This window comes from Rutidosis leptorrhynchoides, chromosome 5 (assembly GCF_046630445.1).
Source record: "Rutidosis leptorrhynchoides isolate AG116_Rl617_1_P2 chromosome 5, CSIRO_AGI_Rlap_v1, whole genome shotgun sequence".
Lineage (NCBI taxonomy): Eukaryota > Viridiplantae > Streptophyta > Magnoliopsida > Asterales > Asteraceae > Rutidosis > Rutidosis leptorrhynchoides.
This window is the reverse complement of record NC_092337.1, coordinates 401600490-401620918: the sequence shown is the minus strand read 5'-3', so window position 1 is coordinate 401620918 and position 20429 is coordinate 401600490. Positions and strand designations below refer to the sequence as shown.

The 20429-nt window shown below is 31.9% G+C and overlaps 2 protein-coding genes across 2 annotated transcripts; one reads left to right on the top strand and one right to left on the bottom strand.

The window, feature by feature from the left end:
* The first annotated feature begins 8131 nt into the window (after positions 1-8131).
* Positions 8132-10721, top strand: LOC139849881 (uncharacterized). Its single transcript, XM_071839495.1, has 2 exons — positions 8132-9251; positions 9835-10721. Exons 1-2 carry the CDS (start codon positions 8132-8134, stop codon positions 10719-10721), a joined length of 2007 nt encoding a protein of 668 aa, XP_071695596.1.
* Positions 10722-12739: 2018 nt separating this feature from the next.
* On the bottom strand, positions 12740-14044 carry LOC139849880 (uncharacterized). The gene is made up of 2 exons (XM_071839494.1): positions 13381-14044; positions 12740-13266 (listed from the first exon to the last, which is right to left on the bottom strand). The coding sequence occupies exons 1-2, from the start codon at positions 14042-14044 to the stop codon at positions 12740-12742; spliced, it is 1191 nt and encodes a 396-aa protein (XP_071695595.1).
* Between the last annotated feature and the right edge of the window lie 6385 nt (positions 14045-20429).

Here is a 20429-nt window from a genome sequence, read left to right as displayed (position 1 = left end):
TAAGATATGAATTTTTGTCTATACACTATTCATGCAATCAATGCAGCAAGACGTGTCTTAGACTAAAAATGATAAGCAGGTAATTTCCTGAGGATGATAAGTAGTTAATTTTTGACACAAAATGATAAGCAAAACTTTTGACATGCAGACACGGTCGAAGTCCAGACTCACTAATGCATCCTATCAACTTATCAGTTAGACACACTAATGCAGACCTGGTTCGCTAAGACCACCGCTCTGATACCAACTGAAAGGACCCGTTCATATACATTATAAACGATTCACAATAGTTGATTATATTGCGAGGTATTTGACCTCTATATGATACATTTTACAAACATTGCATTCGTTTTTAAAAGACAATCTTTCTTTACATCGAAAATTGACAGGCATGCATATCATTTCATAATATCCACTATCCAACTATAAATTGATTTAATAATAATCTTTGATGAACTCAATGACTCGAATGCAACGTTCTTCGAAATATGCTATGAAAGACTCCAAGTAATATCTTTAAAATGAGCAAATGCACAGCGGAAGATTTCTTTAACACCTGAGAATAAACATGCTTTAAAGTGTCAATCAAAATGTTGGTGAGTTCATTAGTTTATCATAATCATTTATTTTCATCATTTTAATAGATCACAAGAATTTCATTTCCAGTTCTCATAAATATACGTCCCATGCATAGAGACAAAAATAATCATTCATATGGTGAACACCTGGTAACCGACATTAACTAGATACATATAAGAATATCCCCTATCATTCCGGGATCCTCCTTCGGACATGATATAAATTTCGAAGTACTAAAGCATCCGGTACTTTGGATGGGGTTTGTTAGGCCCAATAGATCTATCTTTAGGATTCGCGTCAATTAGGGTGTCTGTTCCCTAATTCTTAGATTACCAGACTTTAATAAAAAGGGGCATATTCGATTTCGATAATTCAACCATAGAATGTAGTTTCAATTACTTGTGTCTATTTCGTCAAACATTTATAAAAGCGCATGTATTCTCAGTCCCAAAAATATAAAGGGTAAAAAGGCAAATGAAACTCACCATACTGTATTTCGTAGTAAAAATACATATAACGTCATTGAACATGTGCAAGGTTGGCCTCGGATTCACGAACCTAAATTAATTATATATATTTATGTGTTGGTCAATATTTGTCTAACAAATTAGGTCAAGTCATAGTGTACCACAATCCTAATGCTCGAGACTAATATGCAAAAGTCAACAAAAGTAAATTTGACTCAAAATAATTTCCAAAAATCTATACATGATTAATATATAGTTTAAATATCGTTGTTTTATATTTTTAAATATTTTTAAAAGATTTATTAGAGTAAATAATATAATTTATTTATTAATAAATAAAATTTTATATTAAATTTATATAATAAAATATACTTATATATACTTATATATATATATATATATATATATATATATATATATATATATATATATATATATATATATATATATATATATATATATATATTAAGTAATAAAATTTATAGGGTTCATTTAATATCATAAAGATAATATGATAGGTATTATTAAAGTAAGTTATTACACGTAGTAAAATATGTTTGTATCACATATTTATTTGATAAAATAATATCTATAATGATAGTAAGTAAAAGTTGTATTATTTTGTAATAATAATTATTATTATAAAAATATCAATATTTATAATTACTAAGATGACATTAGATAAAACGATAATTCTAATTATGATAACTTTAATATTTACGATAATTTTTAATATTATCTTTAAAATAATAATTCTATTTAAAATAATAATAATAATGATATTTTATAGTAACAATGACATTTCTATTAAAATGATAATTTTTGTTAAAATGATAGTTTTAATACTAACGATACTTTTAATAATAATAGTAATGATAAAAATAATAAGAACGATAATTTTATCTAAATCAATATCTTATAACATTTTAATTTCATCATGATACTCTTACCCATTATTTCCTAATCGTTTCGTTTAATAGCTTTTAATCGTCTTTTATATCGTGTTCATAATAATGATAATAATAGTAATCAAAATAATTAGGTGTTACAAATATTTGTTTTAATTACACTAATATTAATAATGATAGTTACTATAACATTATTAACGATAATACTAATAATTATCTTAATGATAATATAGTAATAATAATAATAACAATAACAATAACCATTTTTAAATAATGATATATATATTAATAATGATAATAATAATAATAATAATAATACCAATAATAATAATAATAATAATTGGATAATAATAATAATACTAATTATAACTTTAACGATAATAACGATAGTAATAATAAAAAAAATAACAATTTTTAATGATAAATCTCTTTTATTGATAAAGATAATAATAATGATAATAATAAGATAAAACTAGAACGACGATAAAAACGACGATAATAATAATCATTTTTAATAAAAATATCGAAAATTCAATTGATTATAACTTCTAATCCGTTCATCGAAACCATTCGATATCTAAAGGAAAAGTTCTTAATTTTTCGCTAGCTTTCCAAGGACATGCATATCTTATACCTTATCTCAACCGCAAGTGTAACTAATTCAACATTCAACCTAACCTGTCTAAGGGCAATATCAAAAGTACAAGCATGCATAATCCTAAATACTCGAGCACTAGTCAGGGATACACTATTAGTATGTAAAAGTTAAATTATGAGTACTCACGTATCAATATTGAGATTCAATATTGCAGGAAAGGTACGTAGACGCAACGGAAATGATAAACACTATATTGACCTCACGAGCATACCCATGAACCATACTCAATCACCTCCATAGCTATAACCCATAATTTCCTTAATCCTATCCCACTCGAAAAACAATTTCGAAATCACTCGGACAGCACTCCGTCGTAATATTTTATGTATACTAATAATATCTTGAAATAATACGGAGTAAATATATATATGTAAATCGATTGAGAGAGTTTAGAGAAAAATATTTTCAAGTTTCTATGAAATAATGAAACCTATTGAATTCTATTTATAATAGATTTTTGAATTATTAAAGTGAATTATTAAAGTATGAATTATTAAAGTGAATTATTAAAGTATGAATTATTAAAGTGAATTATTAAAGTATGAATTATTAAAGTGAATTATTAAAGTATGAATTATTAAAGTGAATTATTAAAGTTAAAGTAAAGTAAAAATAAAGTAAAGGTAAAGTTTAAGTATAGTAAAAGTATAAAACTATGTACGTATAATACGCGTATAAATATATATAATATTAATTTAAATCGTTATATATATAAAATAAAATATAAATATCGTTATCTTTATCATACTAGTTAAGTAATGAGTTGTCAAAAGTGGTTCTAGATATTTATAAAAGTTATATAAGTTTTAATAATAAAGTTCTTTTTAAACTGAAAACGTTTTTGTACGTTTGAAACTAAATAGATCAATCGAGTCTTTATGAGATTCAATCTTCCACTATCCTTTGTCTAGTTCTCAATGATTGACAATTTGTTCTTATTTATAAATCACTTTACCATTTTCCGAATATTGTTAAAATGGAAAGATTTCTCAAATCAACGTGGGCCTTTCAACAGAGACTTGTAATCATAATTCAATATATCTGATAATTCAATCATTTGATCTTATCTTCTAATTCCATTGATAAACATTTTGAAACAGATACAATCATATAAAGTATTTAATCTAATATTTTGTTTACGTTTCAAGTTATAATATATATACACATATACATATATAATCATATTCGTTTAATGGTTCGTGAATCGTTGGAACTTGGTCGAGGTTGAATGAATGTATGAACATAGTTTAAAATTCTTGAAATTTAACTTAACAAATATTGCTTATCGTGTCGTAAACATATAAAGATTAAAGTTTAAATTTGGTTGGAAATTTCCGGGTTGTCACATCGTGTGCTCGTACAAGCCGCCGATCCTCGTATTGTCTTATTGTATGCTAGTTGGCAGTTAGCAAGTATTGTTGTTAGTATATAGCTTGTGTGTGGCTTAAGCTATATCTGTTAGATAGATTCCATTTACTTAGCGGTGCGCTAATCCCTCACATATTTACCCCTTGCAGGTTTAGGTACTGCTAGTTGGGATAGGTGCTGATGCAGAAGACATGTTTGACAACCCGACTCTGATGTGGACTTTTGTTTAAATCATGTTTTGTAATAACGTAACACCGTTGTGTAAACTTAAACATAATTACTCAGATTAATGTAATGACGTGACTTATAGTGTGTTTGTTAATAAAGTCTTCCGCTGTGTTAAAAAAAAAATGGCCGGTGTTACATAATTCATACATAAACAATGTTTTTGTAAGTTTTATACGATCAAGTTACTATAATTAAGTTACTTTTGTTTCATATAGTCATCCTGATTTAATACTTTAATTATTGCTGTTATATTTTTTAATTTATATTTTATATTATTTATATATTAATTAATATATTAACTAATAACAATAGTTCTAGTTAATAATACTCACACTTAGCGCTTTGGGAGCAGCTAGTGCCGTCAACAAATTCATCAGAAAGTACAGGGGTTGAATTGTAAATAGTTGATAGTTCAGAATCCTCGTGTAAATATTTTGCATTTAATTAGTGAAATGGTGTTGGAGTTTGTTAAGAATCCGTTGATTAGGATTTCAGTATATAAGCTTAGGTTTTCACTATGTAATAAATTAATTCAATTGAGTAATGAAATCAAGCAATTCATTCTTTGAAATCTGTTATTGTATCCTTTCTTAAAATTCTTACAAACCAATGGCCTCCTTCTTTGTCGCCTTACGGGTTTTAAAAGTTAATTTGAAGTTTCAACATTGTGAATTTGTGATACATACGGGTTGTACTTTTTTTTTCGCCCAAATTGGCGTGGTTTACCGTTGAAGTAGTTAAGCAGTTAGAATAAAAGAGTTAAGCCAAATGTTGCTGAATTGCAGTGACTGATTGAGGAGTTATGAGACGCAGCCACACATGACACACCTCCTATGATTAACCATATTTGATGCATGCACTCTTCCGGTTTACCTAACTATAACATAGTAGGTTAGTACTGTAATTGATTAGTAGCAGCCTTTTATTAGTTTCAGTATATTATTATGAAGCCCTAAGCTCTAATTCGTTCCTTTCTTCCAATTGATCCTGCTCTCAAATGCATGAAACCCTAGGTCTTCGAATCAGTCCAATTTGATTAGAAATTTGAATAGTACAAATATATTCATTCACATGAACTTTTGCTGATCAATTTGTGCTTTTACATTGTTGCGTTCGCTTTGTGTTCTAAAAAATGCTAATCGTTTGTGTATCTAAGCCTTCCTCCACTTTTGCTGAATGTGAACTTTTTTGAATTCAGAAGATCTACCAATCAATTTTCAAAACACGGTACGTATCTGTTTACATTCGTCTATTGTTTATTACGTCTTATGTCTTAATGTTTAGTTCATATTCATTCATTATTGGAGTAATTAGAGTATAAGAGTTGGTGTGTATAGTAGTTGACTTAATTTGACTTTTGACTTTTAGATGCTAAACTTGCTATTGTATCTGTACTGATTGATATAGTGTACGCAAAATGGGAAGATGAATTTCATATTTGAATGTGTAATCAGCTTGTAATCCTAACACCCCATGTAAGTTCTATCAAACACTAACAATCCACCTTATTGTCCAGACTACGGGCGTATGAAGCAATCAGCTTAAGTTTCTGGTTATTAAGGTTGCACAAGAAAACACAAAAAGCACAACCACCTACCCCAACCTAGATACAACCAAAAATAAAGCTACTACACTACCTAAGCTCCCTTCAAAAGGAGAACCAACCACAATTTAGGGCCTTTGGTATAGCACTATGCAAGGAGGCCACCAACTAGGAGGTTGGGATTTCATGCCTCATTGGATGCAATATAAATATGTGTATGGGGTTGGTGCTACATATGCCTTTTTATATATAAAAAAAAAGTCATATCGGATTATACAGTCTGCACAGTCTAACCACCAAAATAAAACATATACAGTAATATACTCCGCATATTCAATATTTTTACTGTTGCAGTGTATTATACAGTCCTAGTCGAGATTTATATTCTACTTTCTCAAATGGAAGGAACAAGTGAATTTGTTGATTTTGATCTACACATAACATCGTTAAGATGCTTTCTAATGGACACTTGTTGTAGACATTGAATTCTTTCCTCTGCATCACCTTTTAAAGAGGCGCAAAAAAAAAAAGTTAGACCAATATACCTAATTAAAGCAAAAACTTTTCCCATACACACTTAAGTGTGATATGCATGATGAGATTAATTAGAAGCTGGGGAATTTACCTTAAATGATTGTTTGCTTAAGATAAAGACGCCACTCATCAACATATGCCGTTCAATTCATTCTTGCTTAATGTATAGTCACCGATCGATTTGAAGCCCCAAGCCCATTGATCATGAATCCTAAAAAAAAACCTTCAAATCAGTTAAATTCGTTTAGAAATTTAGATAGCCCAAGTATATTCATTTAGTGAACTTTTGCTGATCTATTTGTGTTTTTCACATTGTTGCATCCTATTCGGGTTCTTCAAAATGCTAATCGGTGTATCTAAGTCTTCGGTATGTATCTGTTAATCATCATCTGTTGATTAATGTGTCCTATTTTTATAGTGTCTATCCAGTATTAACTTGAAGAAAATAATAGTTAGTGCTTAGTAGTTGACTTGATTTGAATTTTGACTTGTAGATGCTAAACATGCTATTGTATCTTTACTGATTGATATAATGTGCGCAAAAGTTGAAACTATGATTTTAATTTTTGAATGTGTAAGCAGTTTGTAATCCTAACACCCAAGAAGGTATTGAATTTTTGTGTAAAAATCATTCCTGCTTCATCTAAATATGTAAGATCTATCAAACAGTACAAATATATCTTTTCAGCACATCCATTGGCCACATAGATATTTTCTTCTAACTATATATAAGTTAAGGTGAAGTTATAATGCTAACAATCCACCTTATTGTCCCGAGTACGGGTTATTTAGGTTCTACAAGAAAACAGAGAAGCACAACCACCTGCCTTAACACAGATAGTATATGATACTTAAGCCAGCAGGTGCACTTGTTCTTGCTATTCAATTTAGGTAGAAAATCAGTCCCTATGTTGACTGTCACATTATTACTACTAAATAGTATTTAATATTAAATATTACTAAGCGAAAAAGTAAAAATAAACAAATATGCATTTTTTGTTTTGTTTCATTGGTGAGATTGTGCAGCAGGTCCTTCCAGGCAGGCCTCCATGTGTTATGATTTTGGTTACCGAGTCTAATTTCTCAGTCATACAATCTGGTTTGCGGTTTTCTTTTTTATTTTTTTATTTTTGAAAGGGGAGCTTAGTTAGCATAAGTAGTAGCTTGTTGTATGTAAGTTTGTGCAGGTGGTTGTGCTTCTACAGTGAAGCTATCCAATTTTCGCGTATGGTTAATTGGTTATGAAGGTTTTTATTTGGAGAATCAGGATTAGTTTTAGTATCTTCACAAGATAGTCTAGTGGTTGGCATCCTGTTATTCTTACAAGAGGCATGATATTCAAACTTCGCTAGTCGCATATCCTGGTCAGAGAGAGGGTCAGAAACGGTCACGTGCGATAACATGGTAAGGCCACATGCTTTTGAGATAAATTTGCCGCCCTCCCCTGTAACCTAAATAAGGAAAAAAGCCTCCTTTGAATTTAAATAATTAAAGACAGACTTGTAAGGCCTAATTTGAATTTAAAACACTAATATGAAGTTACACCCTTATATTTTGTCTTTCAATCCACTTTCCTTTGATAGTGAAATGTAAAATGTATTATTTATAGCCGGCCATTAGATTGTATTCTAGGGAAGTTACTGTGAATGTAGATTATAGGGAAGTTTCACTCTTATTTGTCTTCCACTTATCCTTTCAATAACGTTACATCAATCTATTTTCACTGAAATTCCTGTGAAATTTCTGGTCGTATACGTACGCACACGTAATCATGCTTGTTTCCTATATTATGAACACTTAGTATCTTCATACACATTACTGTCTATAGCCACACAAAAATTTCAATATGGCCCCTTCACATTACTATTCATCTACTAGTGATTGTTACGATATCTTGAAAACTCTACTTCCTAAAGGATTTTCTCTTAACACAACCAATTATCATCTAATTGGGTCCTCTACAAATATAACCTATGAAGCTGCTAACTTCTTGGTACAATTATGCGGGAAAGTAGATGGTATTGAAGCTGCTGATAAGTATAGCAGACCTATGGTGTGGATTGGGCTCTACATTGCAGCAGCATCACTTTATTGCACAGCTGCAATGGCAGCTGATTTTTTGCACGGTGTCCATAATGAAAATTTATGGCTTCCATGTAATTATTTTTCTGTAAACGCCGCTTCTATTACAATGATATCTGTCGCAATGAAACTGACATTGGATATGACTACTCGGATGCCTGGTATATACGATCAAGAAGCCAAGTTACTAAGTTTGGCTTTCATGTGCACAATTATGGCTAACTCAATGCCTTCTCTGGCATCTATGAGCAGCAAATCACTTGTTGCGAATGTCATAGGTTTGATCATTCTTGTTATTACCATAATTGTGAATCTTTGCATTGAGATTACGACTGGTATTATCAGTCATGATTACACCATGACGTACATCCTAATTTTGACTATGATGCTATGCTTACTAATATTAACAATTTCTTCTGCTATAACCATTCCAACCTGTAAGAAGATTTTAGAATTCAAGTATCAGGCTTTTAAGAACTCTACTTTAAATAATCAACACCCACAACAAAATAGTCTTGATCAACTAAGACTCTATGTTACGAGATATTGGGTAATGATTCAAACCGGTAACCCTCAGTTTGTTATAGCTATTAATCCTTTATCTTTAGCTTCTAATATAATTAGTATAATCAACATTTTTATTCTGGTGGCCTGCGGACTCTTATATCATTATAGATCTTTAAGTTTCGGGTCAGACTACAAGGGTTCAACATTTGCCATATTTGCAACACAGCTCACTGGGATTGCAGTGGGTAACTCGGCCCTATTCGTTAGATTTCTACTTCTTACATCGATTAGTAACATTGTGATGGACTTCAAGGTAGAGAAGTACTGGACCCAGAAGTTGCATGAGTGGAAAGAACATCAAATACTAATTCTATCAGGTAGCCGTATATCAAAAAAACTTGTTCATAACTTTAAAAACATCATTCTAAGCATTTGCATTGAATTTCAAAAGTTAATTGTTGTATCCTGCAAAATAATACGAGAGATCATGGATATCATAGCCATTCGTGGGTACTTTTTGCATCCTTGGAAGTCATTGATGACAATGTTGGGTATACTTTTTGAGATCATGGTATCCCCTATATTTTATTATTATTACTATTATTATTATTATTATTATTTTTATTATTGTTTTTTATTTATCTTTGTATGTTTTAATTTATTTTTTAATTTCTATTTTCTAGCTAAAAAAGTCTTTTTTTAGCCGGAGGTCCTCACGGAAGCAATCTCTCTACCCTGGAGTAGAGAGGGGGATGAATTTCCTTTACCGTGGGTGGAGAATTCGCTCGACTCGTGGTAACAGAAACGACTTCTCTTCTAGTTTAGGGTAGAGGAAGGATTGTCTACACCTTACCTCCCCCATACCTCGCAGGCGCGGGATTGGGTATTGTTGTTGTTGTTGTTGTTGTTGTAGTGACGATATGAGTGAAGGCCTTCGTAATTATGTTTTGCAAATTGAAGACCAGAGGAGTCTTACTGAGTTCACACTAAAAAACTTTTCCATCTCAATGAATCGCTTAATCAGGAATGCTGAGAAGGAGCAACATAACAATTTCTTGACGCTTCTTGAAAATCCTAATGGATACAGGGGAGTAGAGAATTTTGACACGGATCAAGTTCAACCTCTTCTTTCTATTGAACTTTCTAACAATTGGAGCTTGCCATTAGTAACTTTGTCGTGTATTGCCATTTCTCTCCCAAATATTCATAAGGGTATATCCAACACCTTGTTCAAAAGTGTCGGTGAAGGTCTTTATTACACATGTCTCGTTGAAGAAAGCCTCAACAGTGCAAGTGAATATGGAAATATTCATAAGGCAGCTATTAATTTGTGGCAAGAAGTCGAAGACGACTGTAAGTGGTTAGCGAATAGCTTAAAAAGAAGTGCTTATTATGGAAAAACACCAGTCGAGATTCTAAAACAGTTTGCTGATAAAGCTAAAGATATTGTGATGGATATCACAAGAAACACCGACGACACAGAGCAAGTAGAGAACTTTCCTATTAAGTTAATTGCTGCAAATTCGATGTATCGTATTGCACGGACAATCTTGATTAAACACGATAGGGAGCCGATTAGAGAAGAGGAGTTATTTAAACTATTATATGGTATGATTGGAGACATAATGTTTGCTTGTTTCAGCAACATACCACAAGTCATTAAGATGAAATGCAATGAAAGTGTCATAGAAAAACGGGTAGCGAGTGTTGAGGTTGCAGCCAAGCTTCTTGGTAGGTCTACTGAGATTATAAAAAGACTTGAAGCTCTTGATCTACCAAACATGGATCCTGATAAAATGGCATTTATCGATGAATGGCGCCTACATTTGAAGCAATCAATCCCATAGAACTCATAATCTTTGAGTTGTAGTAGACTTCATTTCTTTTGTATCCTACTTAATGCATGTTTAGACTACTTAATAATTCATACATAAAAACAATGTTTTTCTAAGTTTTATACGATCAAGTTCCTATAATTAAGTTACTTTTGTTTCATATAGTCATCCTGGTTTAATACTTTAATTATTGCTGTTATATTTTCTCATTTATATTTTATATTATTTATATATTAATTTAATTAATATATTATCTAACAATAGTTCTAGTTAATACTCACACTTAGCGCTTTCGGAGCAGCTATTGCAGATTTGCAGTCAACAAAGTTCATCAGAAAGTACAGGGGTTGAATTGTAAATATTTGATAGTTCAGGATCCTCGTGTAAATATTTTGCCTTTTTTTTTTTTTTTTTTTTTTTTTTTTTTTTTTGAAAAGCATAAATATTTTGCATTTAATTAGTGAAATGGTGTTGGAGTTTGTTAAGAATCCATTGATTAGGATTTCTGTATAAGCTTAGGTTTTCCCTTTGTAATAAATTAATTTTTAAAACTCGGTATGTGTCTGTTTATCATGTCTTTATGTCTTAATTTTTAGTTTATATTCATTCATTATTGGAGTAATTATTAACTTGAAGAGTATAACAGTTAGTGTTTAGAGTAGTTGACTTGCTTTGACTTTTGACTTCTAGATGCTAACTTGCTATTGTATCTGTACTGATTGATTTAGTGTATGCAAAATTAACATATGATTTTCATTTTTGAATGTGTAAGCAGTTTGTAACCCTAACACCCCATGGAAGTTTTATAAAACACTACAAATTCAGCTTTGAAGCACATCCAAAGGCCCCCTAGATTTGATCTCCTAACTATATAAGTTAAGGTAAATTTAGAAAATTAACAATCAACCTTATTATCCAGACTATGGGCGTATGAAGCAATCAGCTTACGTTGCTAGTTATCAAGGTTGTACAAGAAAACACAAAAGCACAACCACCTGCCCCAACCCAGATACAACCAAAAATAAAGCTACTACGCTACCTACGCTTCCTTCAATAGGAAAACCAACCACAATCAGAAATTTACAACTAAAATTTAGACATTGGTAACCGAACTCAAAGCACATTGGATGCTTAGCATAGGGCCTTTGGTCTGGCACTATGCAAGGAGTCCACTAACTGGGAGGTTGTGATTTCATGCCTCATTGGATGCAAGATAAATATGTGTATGGGGTTGGTGCTATATATGCCTTTTTATAGAAAAAAAACCGTATTGGATTATACTGTCTGCACAGTCTAACCACCAAAATAAAACATATACAGTAATATACTCCACATATTCAACATTTTTACTGTTGCAGAAGATTATACAGTCCTTGTTGAGATTGATATTCTACTTACTCATATGGAAGAAAAAAGTGAATATGCTGATTTTCATCTTCACATAACGTCGTTAAGATGCTTTATATTGGACAATCTTTGTAGCTATTGAATTCTTTCCTCTGCATCACCTTTCAAAAAGATAAAAAATAAAATTTTAGACCAATCATATCTCACTTAAAGCAAGAAAGTTTCTCCATGCACACTCAAGTGTGATATACGTAATGAGATTAATAAGAAGCTGGAAAATTTACCTTACGGGGTTATTTGCTTTAGATAAAGACGCCACTCATCAACATATGCCATTCGATCAGGATCCATGATTGGTAGTTCACATGTCTCTAGTCTTTCTATAATCTTTGTAGTCTTACTAAGAAGCTTAGCTGCAACCTTAACACTTGCTTCTCGTTTCTCTATCACACTTTCATGGCATTTCATCGTTATGACTTTCGGTATGTTAGTGAAACAAGCAGACAATATGTCTGCAATCATGCCATTTAAAAGGTCAAGCAACTGCTCTTCACTAACCGGTTCCATGTTGGTTTCATCTCTAAGCAAGATTGTTCGTGCAAGTCGGTACATCGAGTTTGCTACAATCAACTTCTTAGGAGTGTTTTCCACCAATTCATTATCGATACTTCCCTTCATCTCTATCACAGTTTCTTCACCCTTCTCAGCAAACCATTTAAGAATCTCAGTTGCTGTTTTCCCCTTGAAAGCATCTTTGTTAAAGTATACTTCAACCACTTGCAACTGTTTTCAACCTCAAGCCACAAACTCATGGCAGCCTTTTGAATGTTAACATATTCTCTATTACCATTGAGGCTCTCTTCAACAAGATAGGCACACAATAGACCTTCTCCAACACCTCTGACTAAGCTTTCAACTCTGTTCTTTTGTATATTGGGGAGAGCAATAGCGATGCATGTTAACGTTGCTATTGGTAAGCTCCAACCGTTTACAAGTTCAACAGGAAGCAGAGATCGAACATGATCGCTATCAAAGATCTCCAAACCATTGAATCCAGTTGATTTCTCAAGAAGCTTTAAAAGATTGCCATTTTGCTCCTTTTCAGCCTTAGAGACGAAGAAATTTGTAGAATTTATAATTCCCTTCAGTATGTTATCAGCAAGCTCCATGTCATCGTTAATTTGTAACACGTATTTGCTAAGTTCTCCATCTGTATAATCAGTTGTTGAAATGATAGGTGGACTAACCAACTAATCTTTTAATGATTTCCAGCAGTGGACATAAAACCTTAGAATGACTATGTGGATAAGCCATATCAGTTTACACAATATAACAGTTATTGTTTGAAATTTGATGCAAAGGGTTAGAATGATATTCTTCAATTTATAGATGAAAGTTCTTGATCTTCGACTGCTAGACAGAAAAAGTACACGAATTTGTTTCCACTCGTACAATTGTTGGGTCCAGTATTTCTCTACTTTAAAAACCATCATATGATTCCTATTCCATTTAACGATCAGCTTAAAGTTCAAGGCTGAAAAACATCTAGATATCGGTGCGATTGAACCTACCAAAATCCCAATCGACTGTGTTATGAGAATGAAAAGTACTGAATTCTTGTACGGTGATGCAGATACTTTATATTCATTTTCCAAATGTTTTACATGCCAAATTTCGAACACCACAAGTAAGTTGTAAAGTAAAACAATTGCACTAATTACTCCCGAAACAGTTGATAATGGATTAGTAGCCATCACAAACTGAGGGCTACCAGTTTCCGCCATAACCCAATACCTAGTCACATAATGTCTTAGTTTCTCAACTATAGACATGTGGGTACGTTCTAAATGTTGATCAGTTAAAGATGCTTTATTTGCGGCCTGGTGTTTAATTTCTAATATTTCCTTTGAGGTTGGAATTGTTAGAGATGAAGAAATTGTTATCATCAGTAATACGAACATCATTCCCACGTAGATATAAGCAACCATAACACAGTTTAAGTTGGTTATATATTTATTATTGTAGTCGAGATGCGTATCACTAATAACACTAGTAGTTATTTGAATGATAGTATTCACAATAATGGTAATAACCAAAATAGACAAACCTATGCACTACAATTAGAGACGACACATTTAGGGACGACATCACGTCGTCCCCAAAAGAAAGGAAAACGACAAAAAATGTCCCAGCTTTTTCTGAGACGTTTGACCAGTTTTTTTAGGACGACATTTAGGGACGACATGTCGTCTCCAAAGAAATTATCTTTTTTTATTTATTTTATTTGGTCAAAAACTGGCTCCAAAAAGTGAAAAAAATCCCGCAAAATGTTTAGGGACGACATGTCGTCCCTAAAAGTCGTCCCAAGAAAAAAATTATTATTTAATTGTTTTTTGGTGCAGAAATATTTGGCTCCAAGAGTGAGAAAATTTCGCGCCGTTTTTTTGGGGACGACATGTCGTCCCGAAAACTTTTATTGGGGACGACACTGAACTAGCGTTCCAATCGCATTTCTCTCTATTTAATTTTCGAAGATGAAGAAATGTATTTTAATTTCCGTCAGCTAAACTATTAAGTTTAGTTAAGTTTGGTATTATTAGTATTGTTTTTATGTTGTATCGTTTGTGTTATTGTCATTTTCTAGTTTTCAAGTATTAATTGTATCGTTTTATAAGCTATGTTGAATGAAATTGTTATTTTATGTTTTCAATTTACTATAGTTAACAATGGACAAACGACAAACATTCAATCGAATATTATACAAGTATTGTGAATTAAAACACTCTAAACAACAAACATTAAATAAAGGTCATACAATGTTACTGAATTAAACACACACTTCAACGAAAATTATCAAATGTAATGATGAAATGTAATGATGGAATGTAATGGTGGAATGTAAGGATGAAATGTAATGATGGAATGTGACGTTGATATGTGACGTTGATATGTGACGGTGGAATGTGGTGGTGCTATGTGACGGTGGATGTGGTGGTTATATGTGATGGTGGAATGTAATGCTGATATGTGACGGTGGAATGTGGTGGTGATATGTGATGGTAGAATGTAACGTTTGTAGCGACCCGAAAAAATCGTCATTGACGGCGCCGTCTAATTAGGTCTCGTTACGTGGTCATAAGTCTTTAAAACAACGTTTGACCAAAAGTATGTCGCATTCATTTCAAAAGTAGAGATGTTTCAAGGTTTACAAAGTAGTTCGACAACTAGTTACGTTACAAAGTTTAAAGTACAATTGAAACATATGCGACACAATTTAAAAGTAGCCAAAAGACGCTCCACGTATACATATATACTCGACATCCAAGCAAGTATCAAAAGTAATGAGCGGAAGCATGTATCACAAAATGTTCAAGGACCTGAGAAAACATATAAATCTGTCAACGAAAACGTTGGTGAAATCATAGGTTTAAGTAAGTAAATACAAGTGAACCACAAGATTTGTAACATTGATATAATAGTAATACATTCCAAAAGTTAATATTCACGAGCACCCAATTATCAATGCTTAACATTCCTTCCATAGAACCCCATCACAATAGTGTTAGAACATACACTGTTTCTCGAAAATATATTTCATTCGTAGACGGTAGCGAACCGCCTGAATGAGGGTTTGTCAAACCCATATGGATCCATACAACATAAGTTATCGCTTACACCCGGCAAGTGTAACTAATGATAATCGAATTGAGGATTTTGTTCTAAAGTTGTATGTAGAATGTTTGTTTTCCTGTACTTGTGTTCACTTAGTTAAAAAGTAACGTTTATGTTTTCTCATCCCAAATGTAAGTTCAAAAGAGTAAAAGTGGGACTATGATCTCACCTTGAGTGCACGTATGTAAAAGTACTTCAACAAGTAAACATGTGGAAGAACGAATGCTAGTCTTGACCTAAACAAATAGGTTTGTATCAATAACGATAAACACGGTCGGTCAAAGTGTTCAATTAGTCCTATGGCTCGTTATGACTCGATTACTATAGCATGTGAGTCAAATTGTCACGTTTCATGCAAGATACAAGTATAAAAGTAATGGTGGAATGTGACGTTGATATGTGACGGTGGAATACGACGTTGATATGTGACGGTGGAATTAATATGTGATAGTGGAATGTGGTGGTGATATGTGATGGTGGAATGTAACATTGATACGTGATGGTGGAATGTGACGGTGGAATGTAACAGCGAAAAGTAATGGTGGAATGTGACGTTGATACGTGATGGTGGAATGTGATGGTGTGATGTGACATATATATGTGTTGGTGGAATGTGACATTGATATGTGATGGTGGAATTTAATGGCAAAATGTAACGGTGGAATGTGACGTTGATATGTAATGGTGGAATGTAACGGCAAAATGTAACGGTGGAATGTGACATTGATATGTGATGGTAGACTGTGACGTTGAAATGTAACGGTGGAATGTGGTGGTGATTTGTAACGGTGGACTGTGACGTTGATATGTGATCATAGAGTGTAGTGGTCATTTGTAACGGTGGAATGTGACGTTGAGATGTGACGGTGGAATGTGCACTGTAATGGCGAAATATAACAGTGGAAATGTGACGTCAATATGTGACGGTGGAATGCGACGTTGATATGTGATCGTGGAGTGCGGTAGTGATCGTGGAATGCGACGTTGATATATTGATATAAATGATATATATATATATATATATATATATATATATATATATATATATATATATATATATATATATATATATATATATATATATATATATATATATATATATATATATATATATATATATATATAATTAAATATAAAATTTATTTTAAAGAATATATCTTTATAAGCATAAGCAGATATATAATTAAATATTAATTTTACATAAATAAATATTTATATAAGTAAATATAAATAAGTATTTATATAAATAAATATTAATTATAAATATTTATATAATTAAATATAAATATTTATATAATTAAATATAAATAAATATTGTATATAAGTAAATATAAATAAATATTTATTTTATACAATATTTAAAAGTAAATTTAATAATTAAAATAAGTTATAATTAAAATTTATATAAGTAAATAAAATAAATAGAGTTTTTAAATAAAGGTAAATAATTATTTGAAAATTTCACGAAATTTCTGGCGCTAGATCAATTTTCATTTCCCTCCAGATACATTAGGGACGACATGTCGTCCCTAATTGTCGTCCCTAAAGAAAAAAGACAGCAGTATACTCCAGATCCACCATTTTATTTAGTCACTTTACCAAAAATAAATCCTCCGATACCTCTGGCGATTTTGAGCTATTTCTAGCGATTTAAAGCTATTTCACACCAAATCCAACCTAATCTTCACTCCTAAAACACTAACAAAGGTATGTTCTTCATTTATATTTTGAAAATTAAAGTTTGGTGCATTGAGTTATATATATTAAATCCTAATATTGGGGTTATTTTTGGAAGATTGTTGTGTGTGATTATGTTTATACTTATGATTTTCATGCTTAGTTTGTTATTTTGCTTATGTTTGTTGATTCCTTGATTATATTTGGTCCTTAAATCCGAATTTTATTAGTAAAGTGATAGGTTTGGTGATGAAAGTGTCAAGAACATTTTTCATTATATATTAATTCCGAATTAATATTTTTTTTTTTTGATTTATAGTTAAATAAACTCTGAAAATTATATATAATTTAAAGAATAATTAATAGCTAAGTAACAGTTGATGATAAATTTTGTTAATGTATTTTTTGTTACTGTAACGCTACTTTTATTTTCTAAATTTGAGATACTGTATTGGAAACATTTTGTAAAGAGTGAAGGACCGAGGATTGCATTCATCCGGTACTAACGTGTACAGAAACTACAAATTAGCAGTAAAATGGTAAGTTACTCTTTCTCTCGGCTACACTTTTAGCACACCTCTTTAACACTAAATGACTAGACTTTTGTTGTTTTTTTTTTCTCTGTGTTTGTAATATTCAACAGGCATTATGGAAGTAATTCGATCAACTTAATACTTGCAAGTGGAACAAGTAAGAAATGTTACTTTCAAACACAATTCATTTCAACTGACATTGTTATTGTGTTGCAACTAATTTATGGTTTAAATGGTTAGTTTATGTTCAATACATGCTTATCAAACTCAGGTTTTGTAGATTATTAACAAAGACCTGTTGAAATGGCGTGGTGTTGGTTTTGTATTGCTTGGATTCTGTATTGCTTTATGATTGACCATTAGAAAAAAATTATTCATCACTTGTGTATCATGTAAAGTGGCAACCATTTGTGTATACTCTATAAGCATTGTTACAAAACTAGATGGAACTAACTTGAAAACTAATGGAAGTGTATATAAATTTCATATTAAATGCATTCATTATCACTGTATAATTAAAGTGTGTAGGAAAAGGTTTAGGTTCTTATATCAGTTCCCTTAATTTTATGATATTTGTTTGATTTAAAGTATAGATTCATGTTTGATGTGGTTCGTGTTCGTGTGTGTGGATTTAGTTTTGAAGCTTCGGGTTCGGGTGACCGTGAAATTCATGATGAGGGTAACATCGACTCCGTTGAAGATGATGACGGTGAAGATGATGACGATGATTATGAAGATGAAGATCAAGATGATGCGGGTGAAGAAGAAAATGATGGGTAAGTATGCAGTTTGACTTGTTTGCTACTTGGATAATGTTTAATGTTATAGTTGTAAACTCGAATTTGTTATTTTGGATTTATTAACTTTTTAGATTTGTAACTTTTGGATTTGTAAACTCCGTTGTAAACTTTTAATGTTATGGTTATGGTTGTGTTTATGTTATGGTTGGTTATTTTGTTGCGCGTACAGCAGGTTTAGATTATATTGAGTTGGCCCGTTTTACGGATGGTACGTACAGCAGAATTAAATCTGCAAAAATACTTCCAGTACCTTTTAGGGACGATACGTACAGCAGAATTAAATCTGCAAAAATACTTCCAGTACCTTTTAGGGACGACATGTCGTCCCTAAAGGTCGTCCCCGTCATATTTTCGCATTTTATTTAATAAATAAATATTTATATCATTATTTTATTATTATTTCTTTAGAGACGACATGTTGTCTCTAAAAGTCGTCTGGAATTGACCCATTCGTTTGACAACATAAAGTCAAAGTGGGGCCCACTGTCGTCTCTAAAGAAATTGTTGTCGTTGCGAAAGAGTTTTAGCGACAGAGTATGCGGGACGACATAATAGGGACGACATGTCGTCCCTAAAGACCTTTAGGGACGACATGTCGTCTCTAATTCCAGTTTAATGTCGTCCCTAAATGTCCGATTTCTTGTAGTGATGACATTTGCAACAAGTGTCTTGTTGTCCATAGACGCCAACGAAGGCATTAAGTTAGCCATCATCGTGCACATGAAAGCCAAACTTCCTAACTTGGTTGCTTGGTCCATGTACCTTGGCATCTCACTACTTAGATCCACAGGCAGTTTCATGGCGACGGTTATCACTGTGATAGATGCAGCATTGAGCGAGAAATATTTACTTGGAAACCAAAATTTTTTATTTCGGAAACCATGTAACAAATCAGCTGCCATAGCAAAGATGCAAAGTAATGAAGCTATTGCGATGTACATACCGATCCATACCATAGGTTCGCTGTACTTGTTATTGTCTTCCATATCCCATACCACCTCAAATGAAATAAACAACTGGTCTACGTCTTGCATGGTGATGTTTCCAGGGCATTCATTATGATGATTTTCACATAGATCGCGTAGTTTATTAACAGCAGGGAAACATCCATAGGATGCATAATCTAACGAACTCATGTTGGGAATTTTTGTTAGGGATAAAGAAATATTTGTTAGATAGAGTAATAAATAGATGGAAGATATATAAACTGTTTGTACCATTTGATTTCAATAATGTTGAATGAAGCTTCCCGTCACTGAAAGCCAACGAAAGTAGAAAGAAATACAAAAAATATATATGAAAGATAACAAAATAGATGAAAACTACGCCCACTGATGTTTACTTTCTGGACTATAGAGTTTGACCAAGCAATTAAGCAAATTAACAAATAGAGTGATCAATTGATTGAAATTTTGAATTAACTTATCAATTTCTGGATGAATAGACAAAAGTGAGAAGTGTTTTTTTTTCTCCATTTAATAGAAAAGCAACATAATATGTGTAAGGATATTAGGACCCAAAACAACGCAAGTGATTCAACAAGATCACTCACCGATAGTAATTCTACAAGATTACTAACCCACTTAATGAACGAAAGATTATAAATGCAAGAAATGTAAATCGACACAAGAGATAACGTGGTTATATGCAATCGTTGTGATTGCTTTAGTCCACGGACCAACTAGAGAATG

What these genes read in the sequence shown, in the direction of transcription:
- LOC139849881 (XM_071839495.1), top strand. Translation starts at nt 8,132, where the DNA reads ATGGCCCCTTCACATTACTATTCATCTACTAGTGATTGTTACGATATC. An exon ending in TCAAATACTAATTCTATCAG is followed by an intron (nt 9,252 to 9,834) that starts GTAGCCGTATAT and finishes TGCAAATTGAAG; the next exon opens with ACCAGAGGAGTCTTACTGAG.
- LOC139849880 (XM_071839494.1), bottom strand. Translation starts at nt 14,044, where the DNA reads ATGGTTGCTTATATCTACGTGGGAATGATGTTCGTATTACTGATGATA. An exon ending in AACAATAACTGTTATATTGT is followed by an intron (nt 13,267 to 13,380) that starts GTAAACTGATAT and finishes CTGATTATACAG; the next exon opens with ATGGAGAACTTAGCAAATAC.